This window comes from Perissodus microlepis, chromosome 6 (assembly GCF_051167445.1).
Source record: "Perissodus microlepis isolate ML-2025 ecotype Zambia chromosome 6, ASM5116744v1, whole genome shotgun sequence".
NCBI classification, from domain to species: Eukaryota; Metazoa; Chordata; class Actinopteri; order Cichliformes; family Cichlidae; genus Perissodus; species Perissodus microlepis.
Window position 1 is genome coordinate 18,353,206 of NC_140466.1, and position 26,804 is coordinate 18,380,009.

The 26,804-nt window shown below is 43.5% G+C and overlaps 1 protein-coding gene across 1 annotated transcript in view; it reads left to right on the forward strand.

Annotated features, from left to right (window-relative positions):
• Positions 1-310: 310 nt before the first annotated feature.
• Positions 311-26,804, forward strand: part of pcdh7a (protocadherin 7a) — a 40,014-nt gene continuing 13,520 nt past the window's right edge. The window contains exons 1-4 of the mRNA XM_084931240.1: positions 311-728; positions 887-2,832; positions 4,820-5,996; positions 10,951-11,730. Coding sequence (XP_084787366.1) covers positions 1,409-2,832; positions 4,820-5,996; positions 10,951-11,730 — 3,381 coding nt within the window. The 5' untranslated portion in view covers positions 311-728; positions 887-1,408. The remainder of the gene's footprint in view (positions 729-886; positions 2,833-4,819; positions 5,997-10,950; positions 11,731-26,804) is intronic.

The window sequence follows — 26,804 nt, forward strand, 5'->3', positions numbered from 1 at the left end:
AGCCAGATCACTCTCTTTTCTATCCGTCTCTCTTGTCCTTTGTATGAATACGTGAATAAAGATATTTCCCCACCAGGAGCTGTCAGCAGCCCAGACACCAAGCCATTTAATCTTCCTATATGACAGGAAGGGGGGTGAGGTCTGTCCCCAGTAACCGACATACACACACAGCGACCCAACACCGCCTCTGCTGCCTCTCCCGTTACAGCTCAGCGATCGAGTTACGCGAATGGGGAAAAATGTTGCAGTAGCGAAGAGAGAGAGACACACACACAGAGAGAGAGAGGCAGAGAGAGAGAGAGAGAGAGGCAGAGAGAGAGAGAGAGGGAGAGAGAGAGACTGCAGCATTGCTGGAGACCGGAGGCAGCAGCAGCAGTCCCGAGCAGTGCAGGTGAGAGGGAAAAAAACCAGAGGAGGAGGCGCGTGTGGAGGAGTGAGAGAGAATGCGGGACTCTTGGAAAAAGACGCATCTACACTCGGTCCATCACCGAGACATCCATCCCGAACACGGGCTGCACAGGATTATGCTAAATTGATGCTGCACTCGGGATACCCCCCTTTTAGTCCACAAAGAGTGGCTCTGGTTTTTCTATTTTATGAGAAAATACATGATCAGAAAGTCGGCTTGCAAAACACTCCTCTCTCCAGATAACTTGCGTGAAGGAATCCGACTGCTTGGCACGTTGCTCCACTGCGGGAAAAAGAGGAAAACGCAGCTGGATCTGAAGGTAAGAAAAGATCCAGTCTAGCAGGATCCCAGAGACTTGTTTCAAACAGATTTTCATTCTTTTTCTGAGATTCGAGTAAATTTTGACCATCCGGAGAGCTGAGAGGCTGTTTTCTCTTTCTTCCTCTCTCTCTCTCTCTCTTTCTTTCTTTCCTCTAGTGGTGCTGCATTGCAGTTTCTAACTGTGAAAAACGCGAGAAAAGCCTCTGTCCCAAATGTGACTGGAATAAAAAGAAGTTACAAATAGCATTATGAACTGATAAGCGCCCTTGTCCGGATAGCTCTCCGGTTTACGGAGGGAAGAGAAAGAAGTGAGGAAGTGGATTAATCCAATTCTGATAAATTAGTTTTATTTTTCGCAGCAGGATGGATTTTTTTATATCTCCGAGGCTTAAACAGCCCAGCAAGATAAGAGCACTGCTGCTATAGAAGTTTGAAAATAAAAATCACTGGGTATAGGAGGAGAACAGAAGAAAGGAGCCTGTGCCACTGAAGTGAACTACAGTCAGAAAGCTTTTCTCCGGACCTCAGGCAGCAGTCCACAGAGAGTGGTAGAGAAAGGGTAAGAAAGGATAAACCAAACACCCACGCCGTGAGGTACACCAGAACATAAATAAAGAAGAGACGAGCCGCAGCTACGAGGCAGACAGAGCGGAAAGGAGAGAAGCGAGAGAAAGAGCCATGCAGAGGCTTGGTGCAGTGCACTCCTCCGCGGCGCAGGTTCTCAGCCTCGTGGTCTTAGTGCTGCAGCTGCTGACTCAGCTACCGGGTGCCGACTCAGCTCTCCGGTACCGGGTGGCGGAGGAGGGTCCACCTGACGTCAAGATTGGCAACGTAGCCGCAGACCTTGGCCTCACAGCAGGTACAGGCAGTGGGGATGTCACCTTCGCCCTGGAGAGCGGCTCAGAGTACTTCAAGATTGACAATGTGACAGGTGAGCTGACAACCGGCCCACGGCGCATCGACAGAGAGAAACTCCCCCAGTGCCAGATGATATTTGATGAAAATGAGTGTTTCTTGGACTTTGAAGTGTCAGTGATCGGGCCACTGCAGAGCTGGGTAGACCTGTTTGAAGGCCGTGTTGTCATCACAGACATCAATGACAATACACCTTCCTTCCCCTCACCTGTGCTGCAGCTCTCAGTTGAAGAAAATCGGCCCATTGGAACCCTTTACCTGCTTCCCACTGCCACAGACAGAGATTTTGGGCGAAATGGCATTGACCGTTATGAGCTCATTCAGGACGGTGGGGCTGGGTCAACTTCATCAAGACGCACAGCAGGAGGAAACCCCATTACTAGAGTAGATGGGCTTGGGGACCGGAGGGGTAGAAGTGGAGATAATGGGGGAGGAGCTAGAAGCAGTGTGTTTGAACTGCAAGTGGCAGATATACCAGATGGTGAAAAACAGCCACAGCTCATTGTGAAAGGCACCTTAGACCGTGAGCAAAAAGATTCATATGAGCTTGTCCTGAGGGTTCGAGATGGAGGGAACCCACCACGTTCCTCCCAAGCTCTGCTTCGTGTTTCTATCTCTGACGTGAATGACAACAGCCCACAATTTGAGAGGTCTACATATGAAGCAGAAATGGCAGAAAATGCCCCTCCAGGTACACCTGTCCTCCAGGTTAGAGCGTCAGACCGTGATATTGGAGTCAATGGGCAAGTGGAGTACGTCTTTGGAGCTGCAACTGAGTCTGTCAGGCGACTCCTAAGGCTGGATGAAGCAACTGGATGGCTGAGTGTTCTCCATAGGATTGATAGAGAAGAAGTGGCACAACTGAGGTTCACAGTAATGGCCAGGGACCGCGGCCAACCTCCCCGCACTGATCGAACCACGGTAGTTTTGGCTGTTCGGGATGAAAATGACAACGTTCCTGTTGTAGAGATCCGAAAAATTGGCCGGATCCCTGTACGAGACGGAGCCTCTTTAGTGCCAGAGAATGTCTTGGTGGACACACCAGTAGCTCTGGTCCAGGTGTCAGACCGGGACCAGGGAGAGAATGGAGCTGTGACTTGCACAGTAGTAGGAGATGTCCCATTCACACTCAAGCCAGCTGGGGAAACAGTGCTCCCACCCTTACCTGCAGATGACGCCTTTGACAGGTAAGATGAACCAAAACATTTAACAGTGATAACTTACACAAAATCCTGAAAAGTTAAAAGTAAACGTGCCAGGATAAGTGTTTATCATTAAGCATTTGCTGAACAACACTGAATCAAAGACTAGATAATAAGTTACTTGGGCACACACTGTCAGATAATGAACCTCTATCCTAATAATAATTCCTTGCCAAAGCACGGTGGAAATTTTTTAAGGAGCACAACACAGTAAGTTATCTTTGGTAATTATGAAGTAATGAGGCATTTCAAATAAAAGTTCAATATGATACACAACTTTACTTGAGCGGGGGACAAAACATTAGCAAACAGGCAGAATATTAGTAAAATAACATGCGTCTATGTATCATTAAGCACCTGAATCAAAATGACAGAGTTGAAAAACAACAGCGAGGTCATTGTTTATTAAAAAAAGGGTCATATACATCAAACAATACAACTTTAAAATTCCATCAAAAACAAGTAATTTATAGCTATTTATTAACACTTATGTACAGTGATTAATTCAGTTATCAAAGAACCACAGATGTGTGAAAAATCAGAGGGAAACTTGAACCCTTGATCCTTATACGGAGAGATTCTGTGGGCTCTGTCATGCTATGGAGGTCAAGTTCCTGGAACAGTTTGTTCCCTTAGAGGCAAGGGTCTCTAAAAATCAATACAAAGGTGTCCTGAGTGCTCACCTTTATTGCTTGATGAAATATTTCTGTACTGATGGCCTTAATCCATAGGGCACAAGGGGTCACTAAATGGTTTATGAGTATAAAAATGATATGAATCATATGGTCTTTGTAGTAACCCCATCTCAACCCAGCACAACACCTATGGGAGATTTTGAACCATATACAAAGACCTGACTCTCTACCATTGTTATCAAAACATCAAATGTGGGAATATATATTTTTTAATAACAATATTTAATCCCCCCCATTAGCGTTTCACACACTTGTAGAATCAGTGATGAATGGTGAATAAAAGTTGTTCTAGAAGGAGCCTATTAGCTTAGTGAGATGCTTTTCTTCTTCTTTTGTAATTTGTCAACCCCCATTTTCCATAAACTGCACACTAATGTGAAGCTACTTCTTGGCTCACCATACATACCATACAAACCTTGAACTGTGTGTAAACTTAAGGCATAAATATTCATTATAGTCAAGGGCTTTGCACTTTTAAATAATATTATTCCAGCAGTGATGACTACAGATGTCAGTGCACTTCAGTCAGTTATAAGAATGTTCCCTTAAGGCATTGAATGGCAGGAGTGAGAAAAAAAAGACAAAGCCTCTTAGGATATTATTGTTAGTACCAGACACCTGTACAATGAGGTTAGTGGTTTTATTGAATGTAAGGCTATTGTCGACTAAAGAAATTTGTCAAAGTGGTAACGATAAGAGGTCTTCACCACATCGATACATGGTTTTAATTAAAATGTCACAATCACAGTTTCTCCAGTGTTAGTGTCCCTTCACAGATTATTGCAGTCACCTTGGAAGATGTTTTTAAATCCAATGATTATTAAAGTAGCAAATATTAGAGCTGATTGAAAGAAAAGTCAAATTATTCGACAGATGTTAATTTTCAGGCAAAAAAAAGAACAAGGTATTCTCTGGTCCTTTCTTTTTAATTGAGTGCTTGTCTTTTTTTTGTTTCTAATCACTGTGAGCTACGTGATGGTGATCTCTATGCTTTTTTTCCTGTTGGAGAGACAACACAAGACTTTTGAAGATGTCACCTTGGGCTTTCTGAAATCAAAAGAAGTGACATTTTGTATGATATGATAATAGAACATTTCCCATAAAAATACCAAGACAATAGCCACTTAACTTTCTGCAACACCTGGTGTCTCAGTGCCGGTGCAGTTTAATAAGAAACATCATTATTTGTCTCCACCGGAGATCAGACGTATATCATTTCCCTGTAAAATGTCTATTGCATTCATGTTTCTTTTTTTTTCTTTTTTCTTTTTTTACAGGAACAAGAAAAAGTACTTCTTACACACTTCTGCCTTGCTGGACTACGAGGCCACAAAAGAGTACAGTGTAACAATTGTGGCAGTAGATTCTGGCAGCCCCAGTCTCTCTAGTAACAGCTCATTGATGGTGCGAGTTGTAGATATCAATGATCATGCTCCAACCTTTGCCCAGAGTGTTGTGGAGGTCCACTTTGCAGAGAACAACTCGCCTGGCGAAAGGGTAGTCACTGTTGTCGCTACAGATGCAGACAGTGGCAAGAATGCTGAAATTGCCTACTCACTCGACCCTGCTGCTAATGGACCATTTTACATAGATGCAGACAATGGAGACATTCGTGCCACTGGGGTTTTGGACCGTGAGCAGCGAGAGCGATATGAACTACGGGTTTTTGCAAAGGACAAAGGCACCCCGTCTTTACAAGGCTCTGCCAGCGTTGTTGTTCAGGTGACCGATCGCAATGACAACGCTCCAAAGTTTGTTCAGGAAATCTTCACATTTTATGTAAAGGAGAATCTGCTAGCCAACAGTCCAGTCGGCATGGTCACTGTGACTGATGCTGACGAAGGTCAGAATGCAGAACTAAGTCTTTTTGTAGAGATGGATGGAGTTGATGAGAAGATGACAGGAGAAAAATCAGAGGGCGAAGATGGTAAAAAAGAGAATGAAGAGTTGTTCTCCATTGAGAACAACACTGGAACCATCTTCTCTTCTGCATCATTTGACCGTGAAAAGCTTTCCACCTACACTTTCCGTGTCCGGGCAGTGGATGGAGGTGAGCCTCGCAAAACTGCTACTGCCACCGTCTCGCTCTTTGTGACGGACGAAAATGACAACGCCCCCGCAATTACTTCTCCAGCCAACGAGTCCTACACCCTCCTACCGCCTGCTAGCAGCGCCCGCACCATTGTCAAAACTGTAACAGCCATAGACTCAGACACAGGCCCAAATGCTGATCTTCACTACTCTCTAGTAGGAGGAAATCCCTTCCGACTGTTTGAGATTGGCCACACCAATGGAGTGATCACCCTGGCAGAGCCTCTGGAGCGGCGCCACAGAGGTCTACATCGTTTAGTGGTCCGAGTGAATGACAGTGGCATCCCCTCTCTCTGTGCCACTGCGCTGGTTCATGTCTTCATTAATGAGAGCTTGGCTAATGCTTCACTAGTGGATGCACAGGTAACTTCATGTATTAATACAGTCTTTTGCTAACTGATTTCTCCCACAGAGTACATTAAGTTAAATAACTCAAAGTAAAAGATTTAATGAAACCTACTGTCCCTTTTTGGTAAATGTGAACCACAATTCCACACTGTTGGTAATGATAACAAATATTGACAGCGATGGTATTGCCCCGGGGCCTACTTAAACGGCCACAATGTCTACACATTACAGTGCAGGAGACTGATTGTAGCTGTGGCTGCAGAATGAATAAATGCAGAGATTCTGCAGCCTGCATGGTGTAATTTTCAGACAGTTTTTTGGGGGAAAATGTGCCTACATTTGCCCCAGATAAAGAAGCCCATTTCTCATTTGAAGGCTACTGGCAATGCCAGCTTCTTTGTAGTTTGGAGCCTACTGGAGTGTGTTCTTTGTCCAGCATGCATTGTTATAATGCGTGTGTGGTTAAAATAACTGTTATTACTGAAGTGGTTCTCCTTTTATGGTACATTGAACTCAAAGCTGAAAGCATTAGGTGTGTGTGTGTGTGTGTGTGTGTGTGTGTGATAGGGAGAGGGAGAGGGAGAGGGAGAGAGAGAGAGGAGAGGAAAAGAGTGTGTTTGAGAGAGAGAGAGCATTAGAGGTAAGTATGTTAGAGAGCCAGCGAGAGAGAGATCGCCCTGTCCCAGTTTTGGCCCTCTGATACAGAATAGGTTGAAGTATGTTCGTACATTTGAATAGAAGTTATTCCAGAGCCGTGTCTCTTAACTATAGACTTGAATATTAATGCAGTATAGAGTTTGCATTGTGTTTTGAAGCACACTGTGAAGAGAAGAGACACGGGCAGAGATTAGATAAAGTAAACCATTTCAAATTGTAAAGGAGTAATGCTTACTGGGAGAATAAAGAGAATCTTTAATATATAATGCATCTGCTATTACTGAATAAATCTGTGTGGCTTTCTGAAACAGAAGTCTTCAGAGCAAGATCAGAGTTGGCTTGAAAGAGCCACACGGAGGTGCAGAGGTAATTGACTAGACTCAAAGACATTACCGAGATACCAAAAATAACTACAACAGTATGAGTTTAAATTTAGCTTATGCTATGCTGGTGGGAATCTTTCTTTCTCCTCTGCCTCTATATTAATCAAATGAACTTCCCATTACACTTTAAAAATGTTCAATTAAGTTATAAATGCTGGCAGGTAATAATTACTGAAACTTTATCTCTGGTGTGGAAATTGGTACTGGCGCTTAATTAATTAAATTGGTTCAGTGGCTTTGTGGTTAGAGTGTTTGTGCTGAACTTGTGGTTTCAACTCCCACTTGAAACTTGGGCAGGAACTGATTCTTAGATTTTCTCTGAGGAAAAGGTCTTCAGCTGTCCACTCTTTGCACGTATCATGATTTATATAAATATAAATATTATATAAATAGTAGTGAGGTAGTGAGGCGAACAGTAAGAGTAGTAAGAGGCACACATATAACAAGCAAAAAAAAGGTTTTGGTCAATATGGACAACATAAAAAGTTCCACTGAACTCTGCCTAACCTATGCAAAATGTTAGCTGAATCTGTAAGAGCACACTTTATAATGCAGATGCACCTCTTGCAGACTCTACCTCGATCTATGCTTGTTGTAGTGTATTGCTTCCCTGGGTGGGAAGATGATTAAAAATGAGTCAGTTGGAGAATATATATGATTGCCAGCTGAGAAATGTAAACTTTAACTAATTTCTCATTTTCTGTTATGTTAGTATAGCTATTTTAGACAGTTGCATAGCAACTACAGTAAAACTGTGCTAAACATGCCCTCTGAGTAATCTAAATCCTTGTATTGAACCACACTTAAAGCTAAATGTTGTGTTTTAGCAAGGGAAAAACATCCTGTATTACCTCAGCTTGAAAGTTTTGACTCACCTCATGTGGAGACAATTTGGCATCCAGATATCTTTTCGAACAAAGTCAAACAAATGAGTGCAGACAGAGGGTGAATGACTTTATCACAAGGGAGTAAATAGAGCACCTTATGAATTTAACACTTAAAAATAAAAATATATATAAAAAAAAAAAACAACAACCAAGAAATCAAAGAGATGAGAATTTTAAAAGATCACGAGGTAAGTGATGAAACAATACCAGGGCAGGAAAAATTAGCTGCAGTATGCCTAAATGACCATGCCACTGAATCAAACAATAGGGTGTAATATATCCAAGCTGATATAAAAGCTGTCTGTGATTACAATGTGAATAGTTTAGTGTGACTGTAAGGAGGAACTTGAAGGAGTAATTGAGTAGAAGTCATTGAAGAGAGAATACCTCCATCTCATAATGAAGTCAAACTGAGTGGTGGATGGATGCCAGATGCAATTAGGGAACGAAAACGGCTGCTGCTGCAGTAGCACCGCGGCAGAAAATTACCCCAGTCTTTTCTATCCAACATTACTGGGAGAGCCACATGTTGGATAATTATCTGGAATATCATTCTGCAGAGTTTGAGGTAGAAGAAGAAAGAATTTAGTTGTGAGATTTTAGACATTGCTGTGAAGTGTGATCTACTATGAAGTTCACTTTCACATTTTGACCAATTGTATTTTATCTTAGTTCATATATATATATATATATATATATATTTTTTTTTTTTTTTTTTTTCATCTTAAAAATGTAAGATTTTTAAAAGTGTTGCTATTCTGTGGTGTGAATTTATTGAGCCCCCAGCCGGGAATGAGTACTTTTCAAGTATCGGCTAGTTGTGTGGACTCCTTGTCTGGATGCATCAGTATCTGCAGTGACATGCTGATAACTGAATCCTTGGAGAGTAGAACAGATAGATGCTAATGTTAGCTCCAGCTAGAATAAAGCTCATGCAGCAGAATGGAAGATTCCTCTGGGATTTTGGGATGCGTCACAAGGTTGAATTCAAATGTAGGGGTAGAGTTGGCAGCTTATACCGCTCAACACTTGGGGCATCTAATGTTGTTGTGCAGGTATGCTGTACCCATACCTGCATACAGCATGCCTATCTACACTTGGATGACAATACATGGGCTGTCTCATCTTCTCACATGCACACTCACACACACACAGAGGAGATGATTCACAAGCATACACCTTGCACCATTTCGTGTTTTTTGGCCGTCACATGTGCCTGTGTGCTCACTCAAACACACACAGACTCGGCGGCTGCACCATCACATAGTGGTATCTGTACATATGACACACCATCGCAATGTTCTCTTTGTTCTGCACACACAATACAGCAGACAGTGCAGGGGATGCGCTATGCCAGAGACGCCCAGTAGAATGAGAATGGAAAGGAATACTGCAGGCAAAAGAACAGTGGGGCTGATGGGAGAGCGGAGCCTGGCAGAGAGGCCCTCTGCAGTGGAAGCAGAATAATGGAATAGAACCAACACAACTCAGTGAAAAACAATGAAACTTAACCCTGATAGATGGGGATAAAACAACGAACTACAACACTGCCAGGCTTATTCTCAGCTCATGGATAACAAAAAGAATGCCTCTGTATAAGTAAGCCTCATATGCCTTTTGTAGTATAATGAGCAAGTTACACAGTGCAGCTGTATGAGCAGAATTTTCTGCAGTATTACTTACACTGCAGGTTATACCATTTTTTTTTATTGAGCCATCTGAAGCCATGAGGGCTCATATTTAACTTCTCTTTCTCCCATTCATCCTTGCATACTTTATTATCTAACATTCTTAAGCAGCAGGCGGCAGGAATTACATGAGTCAGTAGTTTTTTGTCAAGATGGGTCAAAGAAATTGTCGTATGAGCTCTGTGACAAGGTGTCGGGATTGCTAAATGAGTTGTCTCGCTAACAGCTTATACTCTCTGCGGGCATGTGTAGGTGCATGAATAGATATCACTGTGCTCATATCTGTCTAAACTTGTAGTGCATCTAAATAATGATTCTGACTACAAAGCTGGTTTGTATTGATTAGTCGTATTTAAATTCATGAGTCTACCCCATATTATCAGCAGGGCTGTGCAGACCAGAACACCACAGCCTCATTGTCTCCTGTCGAGCAAGGCTCCATATCCACTAATGGCTGTGTTTGTGTTTCAGCATAACCCACTTTCTTATAATGAACCTTTTATTAGTGTACAAGCTCAGAGCATGTCTGGGCTTCAATCCTGTATATGTGTTCATAAAGGAAGATAATTGTTAGATCTATCTTAAGCCCAGAGACAAAATATGTGCAATATGCTGTATATTGAAATGGATTAGCGTGGATTTACCTTGTAACAAAACCATTATGCTAAACAGAACAAACTTGAGACCTTAAAATGTGGGGGAAAAAATGGCTCTAAAGACAATTCCACAGAGCTCACATATTTACAGTAGCCTCCTTATTTGTCTAACTGTCCAATTCGCAGTGCAAAAATTGTGATACCAAATCCTTAACAAATCGATGCCTACGCTTTCATTTACAATAGGGACATTGTTCATTGATGAGACAGTAGATGAGTTTGCATTCAGAGGGTGTATTCATAATGTGTCTCTTGGATTTATTTTCACATTTACTGACTGTTTCTCCTACTTTTCCCATTCCTAACTGCCCATGAGCTCAATGTCTAAAGTTTCATTTGATTCTTTTAATCAGCTTTAAACAGTATAATCCCAGATTTTTTCTCTACTACTGCAGAAGATGCGAGATCACAAGTGAAGAATTGCAGGCACAATTTGAAATGCTGCAACTGGGAAGCAAGAGCAATTATATATTTAGTGACACCCTATGTGTCTGGGAATAATGGAGAGCTCTCACACTAAAACACAGTGTAATTAAGATGACGATGCTGTTTGATGTTTCTCTGTGGCTCACCCCCACTGTGTCATCTTTTTACAGTTGCTGCTCTAAACTTTTTATTGATGGTTTGTCTCTGCATTCCTTTTCCTTCTTTACTCTGCATTTGCATCTTATCTTTCCCCCTATTCCCTTTCTCCCTAGGTGGCCCGAAGCCTGATGGCTCCGCTGTCACTAGACATTGCAGGGGACCCAGACAGCGAGCGTGCGTTAGGCAAGCAGCGCCTCAGTGTAGCAATTGGTGTCCTGGCAGGAGCCGCAGCAGTCATCTTGGTTATTCTTCTGGTAGTCACAGCTCGGCAGTGTGGTGCTCAGGGTAAGAATGGCTATGAGGCCGGCAAGAAGGAGCCAGAGGAAGATTTCTTCGGTCCCACGGGGGCGCAGCCACAGGTTGGCCGTGGTGGGGGATCAGATCGTGGACGCAAGCCTCGGAGGGACAAGCGCAGTGGAAGCAGTGGGAATGGACCTGGAGGAGGAAAGTCAGACAGAGCCCTCTACAGTGGTATAGTCACAGTCAACGGACTGCGTCGCCATGCCAATGATGATGATGAAGAGGATCTGAGCAGTGCTAGTGAGCGCCTGGCAGCTCGTTACTGTGCTGTGGATGGTGACCCTGGAAGCCCGCGGATGGGCGGTGGTAGGAGGCATCAGTCAAGCCCAGATCTGGCCCGGCACTACAAATCCAGCTCGCCCCTCCCCGCAGTGAATCTTCAGCCTCACTCACCTCCAGCAGAGGGAAAGAAGCACCAGGCAGTCCAGGAGCTGCCTCCCTCTAACACCTTTGTAGGCAGTGGTGGGTGTGTGGGAAGTGCTGGTTCCAGCAGCAGCAGTAGTGGAGGCAGTGGCAATGCAGATGCCATGTCCCTGGGATCTGACCAGTGCTCAGAGTACGGCTGCCAGACTGGAAACAAGTACAGCAAACAGGTAGGCGCTCTGGATGTTGAATATTCTTTTGACTGGTCCCTCTTTATAACTCTGTCTTAAAAAACTCAGTCAGCTCTTTCTGTCTCTTTGTCTTTTTGTCCGCTGTGTGGCTCCTGATCTCCTCCTTTTCATCCCAGGCTTCATGTCTTCTTATTCACACATCTGCTGACATACTGTACTGCAAACCCTGTCGCTGATGTCTAAACACCATTTTATCTCCACAAAATAGCTGTCAGTGTGTGTGTGTGTATGCTTACGCACTTTTTTGTGTCTGTGTCAGCATACCAAGCCTGTGAGCAGTGTGGCGGTAGCCTGCTGTCAGACGCGTGCGCTCCATGTCAAACATCAGCCCTCTGTTTAGCAAGATCTACTACAGGGCACATACATCAAGCTCACACTGTAGCCAAAGAGTACGTGAATGTGCATGATTGTGTGTATATGTGCGCGCGCACACGTGTGTGTATGTGACACCGTGTGTATGAACCCCTGAGGAGATCAGTCGGAGTGAAAACAGAGAGGGGTGTGGGTGAATAGTTGCTTCCAGCAGGGTAATTGGTCATTTTGTGTTTCTGTTTCCCTTGTCAAGCTGTTATCTTTCTTCCATTTAGCATATGTGTTTATCCCATAAACAATATCAGTCATATAGTTAATGGATGCAATGGCTTTGGTGTTCAATCCAGGCGCTGCAGTTAAAAGCTGAATTCCTGCTGATAAATAAATGCACCATAGAGATGGTCACTCACCCCTCCACCTACACATGTATACACATTCACAAATACACAGACACAGTCACTATCTATCATCACGGGCACACTGACACAGCAGGGTCTCCGGACTCTGTAGGGAGTGCGCCCACGAGTGATATTTGAATGACAGCTAACCCTTCTTAAAGAGGCGGGCTTCTCATTTCCTTGACAGACAAGTCTACATTTATCCTCCACGTGGTGAGAAAAGTGCTGATGTGGTCATTAAAAGGGAAGGAGAGCAGCTTCTTAGGCTAATCAGTTCATACATGGGCTCTCTGATCCCGCTCAGTGCGCGCGCACACACACACACACAGGAACACTCACACATATGCATACGCACACAAACTGCAGAGGTTAATCCATTACGGATTCAATCCTCTTAATCTGCCATTCCCAGGGAAAGAAAATGCTTACTGGGAGAGTTTGGTGTTCATGCTTATGTGCACTCAAAACATGCCAGAGCACAGAGAGACTCACCCAGACACACAAACTGACAGAGTAATGAATTATTGATCAGATGTGGTAATTAACTCCCATGCTGCAGTGAGGTTTGCCCCCTCCCCACCCAAGCCGACCCCCAAAATATCCAACACCCAGTGGTTTCATACACAGTGTGTGTGTGTGTGCTGGCTAAGATTTTGGGAGCTCATGCGTGACTTGGTTTCGCTTACATGTCAAAATTTGTTAACTCAAACAGTTTAGCGACATGAGCAGGTTTTTGTTTGTGGGTGCCTGTCACTTTGCTTGCGGTACTGCTTATTCCATGAAGGCATATGCATTTTATACATGAGTGCAAGTGAGAGATAGACTCCGGGAGTAATAGGTGGTGTGCATGTGCCAGATGTAGGATTTGCGATGCCAACAGAAATTGGAATAGAATTAGATCAGGAGTGGGTGAGAATTACAGAAGGTTAGGAGGGGGAAGAAGATGGAGTAAACGAGATGGGGCAGAATTTCTGCATTTTAAAGCTACTTTACTGGGTCAGTGAAAATATTAAAAGCTGTTCATTTGAAGTCAGCACATCATCAGACCAACTCGGATGCTCATGAATAAAGTGCAAGATTGCATCAAAGAGGAAACAAGATCACAAGACAGCTCAGTTAATAGTGTTGGTTGTTTTTATGTAAATTGTCCACTGAGGAGTAGGGAGAGAGAGAGTGGGAAAGATATCTGTATACGAATGGAAATGGTGAGGGACAAAATGGTGAAAAAAACAGAAATGTGGTCTAAATGACTAGATATTTAACTAAATTCCACAAAAAGTGTGTGTGTCTGTGTGTGTTTGTGTTGGGGGTTGGGGGTGTGTGTCTCTAACAGTAATAGACAAATTATAGAGGTTCAATACCAAACTTCTTCTTCTTGCTCACCACAGTTGATCAACTGCCTCCATCTCACCCTGTCTCTAACATCCTCCTCTGTCATGCCGACCCCCTTAATTTCCTTGTCCACTATATCCATGAATCTTGTCTGTCTTTTTCCTCTTTTCCTTCTGCTCAGGAGCTCCATTTTCAACATCCTTTCCCCGACATACCTCCTATCCCTCCTCTGCACATGTCGACAACATCTCAGCCTCAGACTTTGTCTGTAAATTGATCAACCCGTGCTATCCCCCTGATATACTCATTTCTAACCTTGTCCATCCTGGTCACAACTTAACATCTTCAACTCTGCCACCTCCAGCTTGGCCTCCTGTCGTTTCGTCAGTCTCCAAACCATATATCATAGCAGCTCTCACTAACACCTTCCCTTTTCACTCTTGCTACTATCTTTCAATCACAAATCATCCCTGACACTTATCTCCACCCACTCCACCCTGTCTGCACTCTCCCCTTCACCTCTCTTACGTGCTGTCCAGTGCTTTGGAGGTTGGTTGAGCCCAGGTATTTAGATTTGTTTACCCTCACCACCTCTACTCCTTGCAACTTCACTTTTACACCTGCAGTGGACAAATTGTAAGAAAGACGATAGGAGTATGTTTCTCCAAGAAAAGAGAGGCATGGAAAGCGGGGAGTAAAGATAGAAGACAAGAGAGCGAGAGAAAGAGAGAGGTCTGGTTTGGGTGGCAGCCAGAGACTGAGAGTGGACTGCTGAGATGTGGGTCATCAGGATACCCGTTGGCATCAGGACACATTAATGATCACAGCAGTCACATGGCACTGCAGTCAATATGGGCAAAGTGGCCTTGTTCCACCCTTTAACTCCACCACACACACACAAAATGCACAATTCATCACAACAAGGTTCCTTCTGTCTGTTGTCCTCAGTCACCCACAATTAAAGCTTATCAAACTTAACAGTTATGTTCCAGTTATCTTTGGTTTTCATCCTTTTTTCAGAGTGTAACTTAATCTGAACGAGAGCTTTGAACTTTTCACTTGTTCACTTTTCTCCCCTTTTAACTCTCACTCCCTCTTGCTTTCCGTCAGTCTCCAACTTTCTTTGCCATATGCCAGGCTATAAATCTAAACACCCCGTCGCTGGTACCCTTGCATCTTCCATGCGCCACACTGACCTCCGAGAATAAATCGACTCAGCATTTTCACTAGTGCGACTTCTTTTACTGTAGTGTGCACTTTCTCTCTTGCTGAACCCAGCGGGTGTGCGGGGGCGGGTGAGCGCTCGGTGCCACAAAGGCTGAATCGAACCAGTCACACATCATCTTAAACCCATGCACACACATTCAGTCCAAGTCCAATCAATGTCCTGTTAACAAGGCCAAGACTGCAGTGGAAACAGGTGGGTCGACGGTGCAGTTTTTTGCGCACTGCACATTTCTGCAACACTTGGTGAAGGTCACTGCTGGACTCTCACAACACGGGGCACTTGTTTTGGCACAGCAAGGGCAGGCACTGGAGGTGAGTTTGTGGTGAACAGGACTCATCCGGCCAGTCTTGTCCATCTAATTGGACTGTATGGACGGGTGCGGGTGGAGAGATTAGGTCTACTGGATTATAAAATTGAAAAGCAGCTTTTCATTTCAGCAAAATCCCTCCAGGATTAAATATGATGAGCCTCTGTCACAGACTCAGATTCATGCATGCCACATGAATGCATCCGCACATACGCCCCCTGTGATAACATGCGGCGTGCATTTGGGTCGTAGAGGTGAAGGTACTGTCATCCAGAAACAAACAGAAACACACACACACACTGTCCCCTCCCTGTCGCTTTGTTACACACACGAATGCGCACACTGTAACCATCCCGTGACCCTTGTCATGATGATACCAGCACACTGAGGTATTTATTAAAGTCACGACGAGTTCAGGCCACTCAGCCAGCCATATGCTCAAGGGGCGAGTAGATGGGGAGATGAGGAGGTGGAGGTAAGTGGGAGGTGAGAAGGACAAGGTAACCAAAGTGGGGATCACCCATTGAGCCAGACTGAAACTGATCTGCTGACCTGGCAGCAAAGCACGAGGGGAGGGGAGGTGCTGGGGTTAGAGGCAGTGGACTTGAGAGAGGAAACATGAGCCAGACTGGATGAAATGAGACAGAGTGAGAGAGGTTTAAATGATGGAAGGAGACTAAGAAAGGGTTGACCATGGCACTATCCCCTCTTAGGTGCTTGGCTGTAGATTTAGAACACTTGCTTACCCTGTAAACATTGATTTTCCGCTTGATCGAGATTGTACGAACATAAATAGTCTGCGTCTGAAAGTGCACTGAAGGTCCACTATTAAAACTCACAAACAAACTGACATTTGTAAACATCGAGAAACACGAATTTCCCTTTTATTGACAGTTTTGTCGACCTGCCATTCAGCAGTACTTTGTGGGCTCTTGGCATGAAGAGCCACAGTTGAATGGAAGTGCAAAAGCATCTTCATCGCACCTTCGATTTAAGATTTAGAAGCATCAGCTGAAACTGAAAGAATAATAGTTTGTTTGTTATATATATAAATATAAATAATTTCATTCAACATTTATATTTTAAATATAGGCAACCTTAACAAGGAGATCAGATTTATAAATGACTCATAAATGTTTTTGTCATGTTTTTTAAGGTCACTGGACAAAATAATCCTTTACTTTTTTATTCATGTTTTTATTTATTTATTTCCATGTTTACAGTGTAGTACTGTACATAGTATAGACATATCTACAATCACAGGTTTTGAGCTATCCATCTGTTTGAACTCCTCTGTTGTTAGAACAGCTACATTGATATAAATTTAACTGAAAGAAACTAAGCTCATTTTTAACTGAATCTGATCAAACAAATCTTCAGCTGTATTGCACACACTTCCACAGATATAACTTTGTAATACAGGGGAAAAGCCTTAGCTTGAGGACCAGATTTGGTTTGAAATTCCTGAAAAATGGTAAATGTGAAAGCACTGCAGGCTGCATCTGCACAAGAACTGTTTTGGTCTCATTTCGAAGCTGCCATTTCACACCTGTTTTTCTGCTATTTTCTCCGGGACTATGTAGAGTGTATTGGGCCGTGACTGCTGCCGAAACTTTTCAGATTGCACAGCGGCGCTCCAACTGAACACAAAATGATTGAGAACTGCAGCTGCTACTGCTGCTGGGCTGGCATGCTGCTTTCACAATGTAGCCAGCGTAGACAAGGTGCAGTCCAAATGTCCTCAGTGGGATGAAGATGAGGTTTTTAAAGTGATGTTTTGGTCACCAATACTCTTTAAAATGCTTTGACTCAAGATAAGAATGTGAACGTAAAAAGTAAAGGGCAACAGGCGATGCTAAAGGTTGAGATTATTTTTAGGATTCATTGAATTAAAGCCACAAAGACAGCATGTGCACTTCCATGTGTGGCAGCCTAAGTGCAGCCAGAGAAAGACAAAGGAAGGAGAGAATCAGAGGGAGGGAGGTTGCAGGAGGCAAAAGGAGACAAATTGTCTGTTTCCTTACACATCAAGGTCAACCAGAGCTGGAATGTGATTAGAAGTCCCTTGTCTGTCTCAGCTGTTTACCACACAAGATAATACAGACAGGCTGTTCAGCTGATAATGTTACCGTGTTAACAACTCCTCCCTTCAGCTTTTGTTTCAACTTCTCTGTGGAAATGGCAAGAATGTGGGAATGTCTTTCCAGCAGATACATGCACTCACGCAGGCAAGCTGAAGCAGGGATACATGTGGCAGGCACTGTCAAAATTATGATTTTAACACACACAGACGTGCCCACCGAAACACTTTTGTGTGTACATAATAGCACATAATTACACACCCTCCCAGATCCTTATGCATACACACTTTTTCACTGCAAGCAAATGAAGTCTGATAAGAATATGATGACACACAAGTGGATAGGAAAGTTTTCCATCTCTTACATCAGTTTCTTCTTCCATTCCCTCTGGATCGGAATCACATTCACAAGCCCGGCACACTCTGCCTCCTAGAATCACACACATCCGCGGAGGCTCACAAACACTCTCTCTTAACTCCCTGATACAGACACACATTTGAGCACACACAAAGACCTACATAGCAAGCCCCTCACTGCGATGCTTCCTTTTATTTGCTTCTTGAAGACTCTGCTCTGCATTGTACAGCTCGGCATTCAGCTCATCTGCCTTCCAGCATTACCTTAATGGCTGTCTGTGGGTTGAGCAATTTTACCCAATATTGCTAAACAAAAGCACTCTTTCTCACACTAGACAGGGATTCGAGACAGCTTAGTAGCCCTATGACTGGTTTTATCCACCTACACAAAAGAATCTTCAGTGGATTAAGTGGTATTGAGTTGAGCTGAATTAAATTGGCTTGAATGGATTTTGAATTGAACTGGACTGGACTGCGCACAGCGCAGCTAAATTGAATAATTCATATTGTGTGGAATCAAGTCGGATTGGATAAACTCAAACTGAATCAATCTAGGGTGAGTCAACTTGATTAAAATTGGTTTATCTTTGCCAGTCGATGTTCCAGGTGACAGCTTGGTGGACTGACTGATTTTATTATGTAGAATGGACTGACACAATATCAGCGTGCTTTTGTTAAAAAATGCTGAAACTGCGTTTTGAACTCATGACATCTATAGAGGAAACAACTTACGAATCATCAAACACCTATCCAATGACAGGTCGGCAAACACACATAAAGAAAAAGCGCTTTTATTCTTAAATCACAATCAGGCTTAAAGCAAAGGAGGTGAATGCTCTGAGTTAAAGTATTGGAATATAAAGATATATGTCTAATTATGAGTCTTAAAAAAAGACAGTACATACTCTCAAAAGTGATGGTAACAGATAACAAATCTACTCACTGGAATGTGCTTATAAACACTTATTATTTTATTGTACAGAGCAGGCGCCTGAGATATTTGCTTTAGAACTCAGCGCTGTGTAAGTCGTCCAATTAAAAAAAGTGTCTCTTTCCAATCTTCCATCCCCAATGTCTGACTTTACCCCCCGCCCCCTCCACACACACACACACACACACACACACACACACACACACTCACACACCCACACACGCACAATTACATCTTCCTCCGTCTGTCTTTCTCTTGATTGATCTCTTTGTTCTCCCTAAGTGGTTTCATCTCTTTTATCACTCTCCATCTGGATCCATCTTTTTTAAAACGTGTTTTTAATGGTTCCAAACTTTCTTTTTTTTATAACACTTAATAGTTTCTTTAAATTTTACAAATGACTCTTAACAACCCTCTCCATTTCCTGCTCCCTCTTTTTCGTCTGTTTTTAGACCGTAGTTAAAATCAGCTTTAATCTTTGCTTTTCATTTTTGGGGGGGTTGGATAAAATTAAGCATGCTACCAAGGAACAAGCCTAAGGTGTGAATATCTGCACTGTGCAATATGGTTTATGCATTTTTGCCACTGGCGAATCAGAGCACATTTCTCGCTGGATATCAGCTTATTAGATCTTGCGTGAGTGCAAAAGACTGGCCCTGGTAGCGCTGTAGTCCAAAGCCAATGTTTTTGCTCCAGGCTACGTGTAGCCATCTGTTTAGAATTGTTGGTGGAAGATAGATAAATCGGAAGATCGAGATGAAGACTGCAGAAGAGGAGGAGAATAAATGAAAGAGTAGAAAAGAAATTCCTGGTTAGTACCACTAACTTGGGGGGGGGGGGGGGGGGGGGGGGGGGGGGGTTATAGTGGTGGCAGTGTGGGGTGGTTGTAGGAGATTTGGGTAGGTGGATGAAGAGAAATAAGGTGAGTGGGAGAACAGGCAATGCTTCAGTGAGTGGTGGAGGGAGATGTGAAGCTACAAAATGAAAATGCATTCTTAGGTATTGCCTAGGGGTGGAAAGCTGATGGGGGGAGTACAGGGAAGGAGGAGATGGACTGAAAAAGATAGAAATGAGGTATATGGGTCTAGGGTTAGAAGTAGAAGAAGAGAGGAGGGAAGGAGGTTCACTTTGAGAGGAAAGCCAGCTCAGACTCTCCAGGCTATTTTGGTGTGAGTGTGTGTGTGTGTGTGTGTGTGTGTCAGAGAGAGAGGGAGAGACAGGGAGAGGGAAAGAGATGAGAGCTTTCTACCTGCCCTAATGAAAAAGTTACATAAATCTGAGTGGGCATGCCTCTGCCTGCAGCATTTCTCCATATTATACCACTGACCCAAACCTCTCCCAGTGCATGTGTGAGCGTATACGCTATGTGTGCGTGTTCGATCCTTGTAGAGTCCCACTTGCCTGTTCATGTCAGAAATAAACCAGAAGAGAGACACCCACGTAAATGTGCAGACACACTTACACTTACACACAGACCAAAAGATCTAGCTGACCCAAGCCCTAAGAAATAGCCAGTGTCTTCAAACAGAGATGTTAAAACAGGTTGACCTGTTTGACAGACACACATTTTCACACAGGCTGTGTAATCACACACTCTTGTTCCCTTGGACTTTGGAAAGGAAGAACTCCATACGCATAAACTAACATGATTTATGTTCACATACAGACACTTAGAGCCAAAACGCAGTGAACGTGATGAATCAAACTACACTTAAAGTCAAAGACTTTCTCCTGATATAGCACAGTAATAGCAAGGCATTACCATAAAGCTCGTTCTTAATGGGTCAACAGTGCACAGGTACAAATCAGACATAGATTATTTAAGAGGTTCTCCTCTTGTTTCACAAATACAGCACTAATATGAAGATGGCAACTAACAGCACTTGAGGAAAAAGGGGGTAAAAGCAAAAAAAAACCATCACTTTTATTGAACATTACTCACATCCGCATATGCACACAGAAGCTTTAAAACAAGCGCACTAAGAAACTGAAATCAAAGTCATGCAAATACGTCTTCCAATTAGGCCCCAAACAGGTTTCCATGGGATGAAATGGCAACCTCTAATTGGCTGGATAAAAGAATGCTCACATCCGAGCCGACAACTTGAGACAGCTTGGAAAATATACACATCCCTACCTGCATCCATACAAACACGCACACAGGTGTACACTTTGTAAGCGCGGATCACAGACAATTTATTCATGGTTAGGGGAGTCACACACGGTATCACCGGTAAGATGAGAAGCAAGGGTAGAGTGTGTTGACACAGATATGGTGTATTGTCAGGTGCAGGCACACACACATGCTTGGGTCAGTCTCTTTTTAAAAGCGTGAATAAAGCTTTGGTCGTGGTGTCGTGTTAACATAAAAGCTTTCACGGCTGTTAAAAAGACCAGGCTTTGATTAGAATTTGATGTGTGAGAGTGTTGTCTAATGCCGGCCTTTGCTGACAGCGGCCCTTTTAAATCCTGCAGAGCCTTTGCAGGGAGTCTTCTGTCAAAAATATGTTGAATCAACGATTTCACCTTAACATGCTCTGAAGGGGTTTTTTTTGTTGTTACTCTTTTTCTTTTCCCCCCTTTTTTTCTCTGAATTCTCTAAAAGACAGATGTTAAGCGTGCTCACCATGTTTGCAGTAGATCTTTAGTAGATCTCAACCAAAAGGCAGCAGCAGTAACGGTGTAGTTGTGGATGCTCAAACATTGAATTTAAAATTGTTAACTAACTGAATATCAAAAAATTGGTTTTTTTAATCTGATTAATAAGTCGCTCCTGCAAGAAAGTGTCTCTGTGTGACTTTTACAAAGTGGTGTTACTCTTACATGGCATGATCATTATGAATGGTTAAATAATTCATTTCTTATTCCCGTATGGGGATTTGTGTAGAATATGAGATCTGGACTGTGAGGAATCCAAATTGCGCATATCATGTCTGAACCCATGTAGAGATCAGTGAATGTATTTGCATCTACAAAGTGCTCCACTTAAGCTCAAAGTTTTCAATATAAATAGTGCTTAAGTCGCTGAAATATTGTGTACATTAGAGGTCTCGTTGCTGTCTTGTGAAAATTAGTTTTCAGATAAAGTAAGGGGATTAAATCCCCCTAATGGGCTGAAAAATACATTTCTTCCTTGAATAAGCCTTAAAGAGTAATTGGATTGTTGTCTCGTGGCTTAAAAGAAAGCTTGAAAGATCAATGCTTTCTAAAAACACATAACTTCCTCTGCAGATGGACACCATGCAAGAGCTGTAGACTGCAACAGTTTCAGTATTTAAAAATTTATGTAACTTTTAGGCATGAAAACAGGTTGAATTTCAGAATCTTCTATGCCAGCATACTGAATATGTAGTCTGGACTCTTGGTTGGTTACAAATGGCAATTTCTGGCAGCCTATTGGGCTAATGAGACTAAATTATTAATGAGTTGTGAAAATAATCCACAGTTAAGCCCTGAAGCCTGAAAACAGAAGCACTGAATCAGAACATAAAGAAAAATGTGACAGATGTTATATAGATGGTTATATTTTAATATACCATACACAAATCCTCATACACCCAAAATGAACCCAAATGAGGTTCCTTACTGACACCTTAAAAGTGCAATCTATACCTGTAGTTTTATGCTGCAGACAAACAGCATCTAAACTATTTTTACTGCATTAGCTGCGGAATAATTTGCACTTTTAAACATTTTTTAATGCCAAGAGTCGCATAATAATCAGGCAGACTTCTGAGTAAAAGGCTCTGCTGAATCTGACTTCACGGGAGCCATTTCTTAACCCTAATGCCGAACTATAATTTTCAAAGGGGATTGCAAAAGCCAATGCACATATATACGCTTGAAGTGTGGTGTGAGGTTATCGATAGGGACGCTTTGGAGTCTCCCCTGCTTTCTAATTAACTCTCCTTCTTCCTTCTCCGACCGTTCAATGGCCCAACTTTGCACTTGGTCTCTGGTGTATCGAGCACACACACGCGCGCGCACGTGCACGCGCAGACTCACATACGTTATCACACACTCGCATGCAAGAAGTCTGTTTGCATACCAAAAGCATACTTCATAGCTGAAAGAAAATGAAAGCCGTATTAATTATACAGTCTGCGTTTGTACACGCACGCACACACACACACAAAGAAAAAAAGAGGAGAGAGTGAGGGAGCAGTTATTTTGTTTCTCCTATGCGTCAAAGGAGACAGAGTGCGAGAATGATTGAGTCTCTCTGCGTCAGGGAGAGAGGGAATGAGAAATAGTGCAGAGGGAGAGAAAGAGTTCACTGTCTTCTCTCTTTAATGTGCGTGTGTGTACGTGTGTGTGTGCCTGTACATCTTCGTGCGTGTCGTCTACCCAGTATAACGCCACCTCTGTGTCCCCGAGCCACTCTCTGTCACTCACACACACTGAGACTATTGTCAAGACATTGGGCGAGGCACCCCAAGACATTTCTGTGGCACTGTGTCTGTCACGGGGGTGATAGGGCTGTAAAGGGGTTTGCACATGCACATACACCCACACAGAGTTGTTTAAATCATTTTAGAGGACATTAAATTGACTTAATTTCTTTATCTGAAGGCTTCTCCTGAAACTAACCATAGCTGCTATTTGCTTAACTGCTTCCCTTCCCTAAACTTAAACTAAACCTGCTCACAAACCATGTCTTCACCTCCGAATTGTGCCCTAGTTATTATTGGGACTTGTTTATGGTTCCCAAATGGGAAGTTGGTCCCCACAATATGATGGTGTAAATACATTTATGTCCCCACAAAGTATAAACACACAATCTATGAGATCCACAACTAATGTACAAATATGCCATTTTATATGTAGGCAGGTGAATTAATGTGGCAGTCGCCTGGAGTGCAGAGCACGCATGTGTGAGTGTGTGTTTGTACTTGTACGTGCCAGAGTTATAGCATACGCATATGTGGGTTGTGATTATGTGTGGCAAGGCCTATGTGGTGTACGTGCTTGTTTGTATCTGACAGCACATTAGGCAAAGCTATCTTTAACCTTGTAAAATGAGTGACACTGATTCTAAACTGACAGGATGGATTTCAGTTTGCCATGGCGCTCCATCGTGTCAGCCTCTGTCAGCTCAGCCCGTCCGCCCATTTCACAAAAGACAGGAGCGTCACAAAGGAGACAAAGTATATGTGAGGGGGAGGTAGAGAAACAACGAGAAACAAGAAGAAAATGAGAGGTTTATGGAGAAAGCTGGGAAAGATATGACAAATGAAATAGTTTGGAAAGTCGGGGAGGAAGAGCGGTCTTGTTTGACAGAGAAAGAATGCCGCACCAAAAGAGCTGAAAGTGTAAACGAGGCAAAAGAGTGTGAAGGAGAAAAAAAAATGGGAGTGTGAATTGAGGTAGAGGTGGTGGAGGGAGCAGGGGGAAAGAGACCTTGCTCTTGTAGTCGGACGTCTCTGAGGTCCTTTATTGACTCTATCTATTGTTCACAGCAGCACTCCTAATCACTCTCAACAGGGAGGTTGTGTTTGTGTGTGCCCGCGCGTGGATGTGTGATCTTGTTTGCGTGATCTTGTTTGCCAGCCTTTTACAGAAAGTACATATCTTTAGCCTCATCCTCACTTTTACTCTTTCATACACTGGCCCCCACAGAGAAGCTATTGTTCACTCTTCATCTGGTCAACCTTAATGGACAATAGCAGTGGGTGGGAAAAGCCTGTTCCTAACACGCATACTATTAGTCTAATGGTACAAATTCTCACACACACACACACACACACACACACACACGAAGACAGAATGGGCAGTAAATACCATCTAAATAGCAGGCATACATATGTATGGTCTCTCTTACTCACGCAGGCACACAGAAGGCCAGTTGTACGCGGCCATCCTGTTTGCATCTTTCTTAACAATGACTGCTGTCATGGATATTATAAGAGATGACTGTTTTAAGGACTAGCACTGGAAAGTGATGAACACCACCAGCACACACACACCAACAAAGGAGCTAATCTGAATCATGGGCATTTGTCCGGTAAGCCTCGTTTCACATCTCACACTATGAGCCTTTGTTTCTGTTTTGTTTTTTCCCCTATAGACAGCCACGGCTGCACAAAAGGATAAACATTTCAAAGGGCCGATGCTGTGAATAGAGTCAATGATTTTCAATGTGTATCTGCAGGGTGGAGAGCCCAGATGGAGACAGGGAGAAGGGAGAAAGCACAATGCCAGAGTGGACAGATTGATGGTAATAAAGCTGTGGTGGATGGCGAAGCAGTCGATCCACATGCAGCGAAACAGTCTCTCTGCCTGTCTGCCTCTGCACAAACAGTCATCCACAAAATACCTGCAAACATCCACACACTTTAAATAACTAGTTAGGGCTAAAATGGTGCACAACTGACTCACGGTTTTATTTCTAAATAGAGCCAATAAGAGAAAGTGATTGAAGTTCACAAAGCTTCAACAAATCACAAACGTGGCTCGCACAAAGCAAAAACTGTTAAGCGGGACAGGCGTGTCAGAAATCAGCAAGGCTCGTAGTTCCAGTGTTTGCCACCGGAGGGCTTGCAGCAGACTGCAGCATTCTGAAGAGGAGTGTGGAGAGAGGGAGCGAATGGGTCCGCATAGTGCCGATCAGATGACCTCGCTGCTGCAGTTAATGTTCTCTGGCGCTCAGACACAAGGCTAAGGCTCTCCCTCATACCGCGGGGCTGTTGTACAACAAGCTGTTGTGGTGGTAGGGGTGGTGTTGTTTGAGGAGTGCGAGTGTGGTTGTGTGTAAGTGTGTATGCAGGAGGGGAAAAGATTAGGGGAGTGGAACAAGAGAAGGTGCTCCTGTGAGGGGAAAGAGGGAGCGTGACACCAAGAAGGTAACATGTTTCTAAAGCACTCCTCAATTTCTGTAATCCGGTCTTTCTTTCTTCTATACCCTTCTCCCCATATTTCTCCTTTTTCTTTGCCTCCTTTCTCTTTGTCCCGCTCTCTTGCCCTCTGCGTCTCCACCCCCCCACGCACTTTAATTTGCCCCCTCATTTCTACTGCCGCACTTGCCCCCCTTTTTCTCTACCTCATACCCCCTATCCCTCCCTCTTCTCCCTTTCTCTCGCTCTCTCTCTCTCTCTCTCTCTCTTCTTTTTCTCTCTGCAGTGCAGCACAGTGATTATCATTCCTCTCACAGAGTCAGGCCTGATAGTCAGATACTGCTGAGCACCCTTCTACATCACCTGCTTCTAGAGGGAGCAATGGAGAGCGAGAGACTGAGACAGAGGAAAGAAGAGAAAGGAAGAGGGGAGGGAAAGAGGGAGAGAAGATCGGTGAACTGCAGAATGAGGGGAATGAAAGAAGAAAGAGGAAATGAAAGGGGAGAAAGTGGGGGGTGAGGGAACAAAGGGTGAAGGAGAGCAGAGAAACATGGGAAGGGAGGGAAAAAGCAGAAGCATGGATAAGGGAGGATTGCTGTTACTGCAGAGGTGGCCCCACTGCAACATACATGCTGCATAGTTATAGATGTGTTGTCAGTGTGTGTTAAAGTGCACACCTGCAAGTGTGAGTGTGAGCAAGCGTGGCTGAAGTGCGCATTTACGGCATCAGCGTGGAAGCTATGAATGTCTGTGCGAGTGCGTGAGTGTGCGCTGTGATAATAAGGCGCCTTGACTCATCAACATCACTGGGCCAGACAGCTGAAGAAATGCCACTCATATTGCTTCATCCCTCCCTGAGCTGAGTTTCAACCTGCTCCAAACCATTTTGTGCATTCTGCAAATGCCACAACAGTCCGCGTCTCTCCCTCTGAACGACATTCTTCATCTCTTCTTCACTTCTACTTCAGACAGTCTGTGGTCATGCCGAGTCTTTTCCTTTTATTATTTTATATTTACTTCGCTACAAATGCTGATTAACAGACATTTTTTTTCCTCATCCCACCTTTGATCAGTTGTTCCATCCATCATCTGTCACTCCCTTCCACGTAGTCTCTTGACACATGCCTGTACCTGTCTGCTTGACCCAGCGGTGACACTGCGTAAGCAGGATGTCTGCTCTTTTCAACATAGCCTTAAGAAACTGCATTATGGCACTGGAAACGTCACTCCATTACACCACTAAGGGCTTGAACAAAGTTGCAGATCATTTCTATA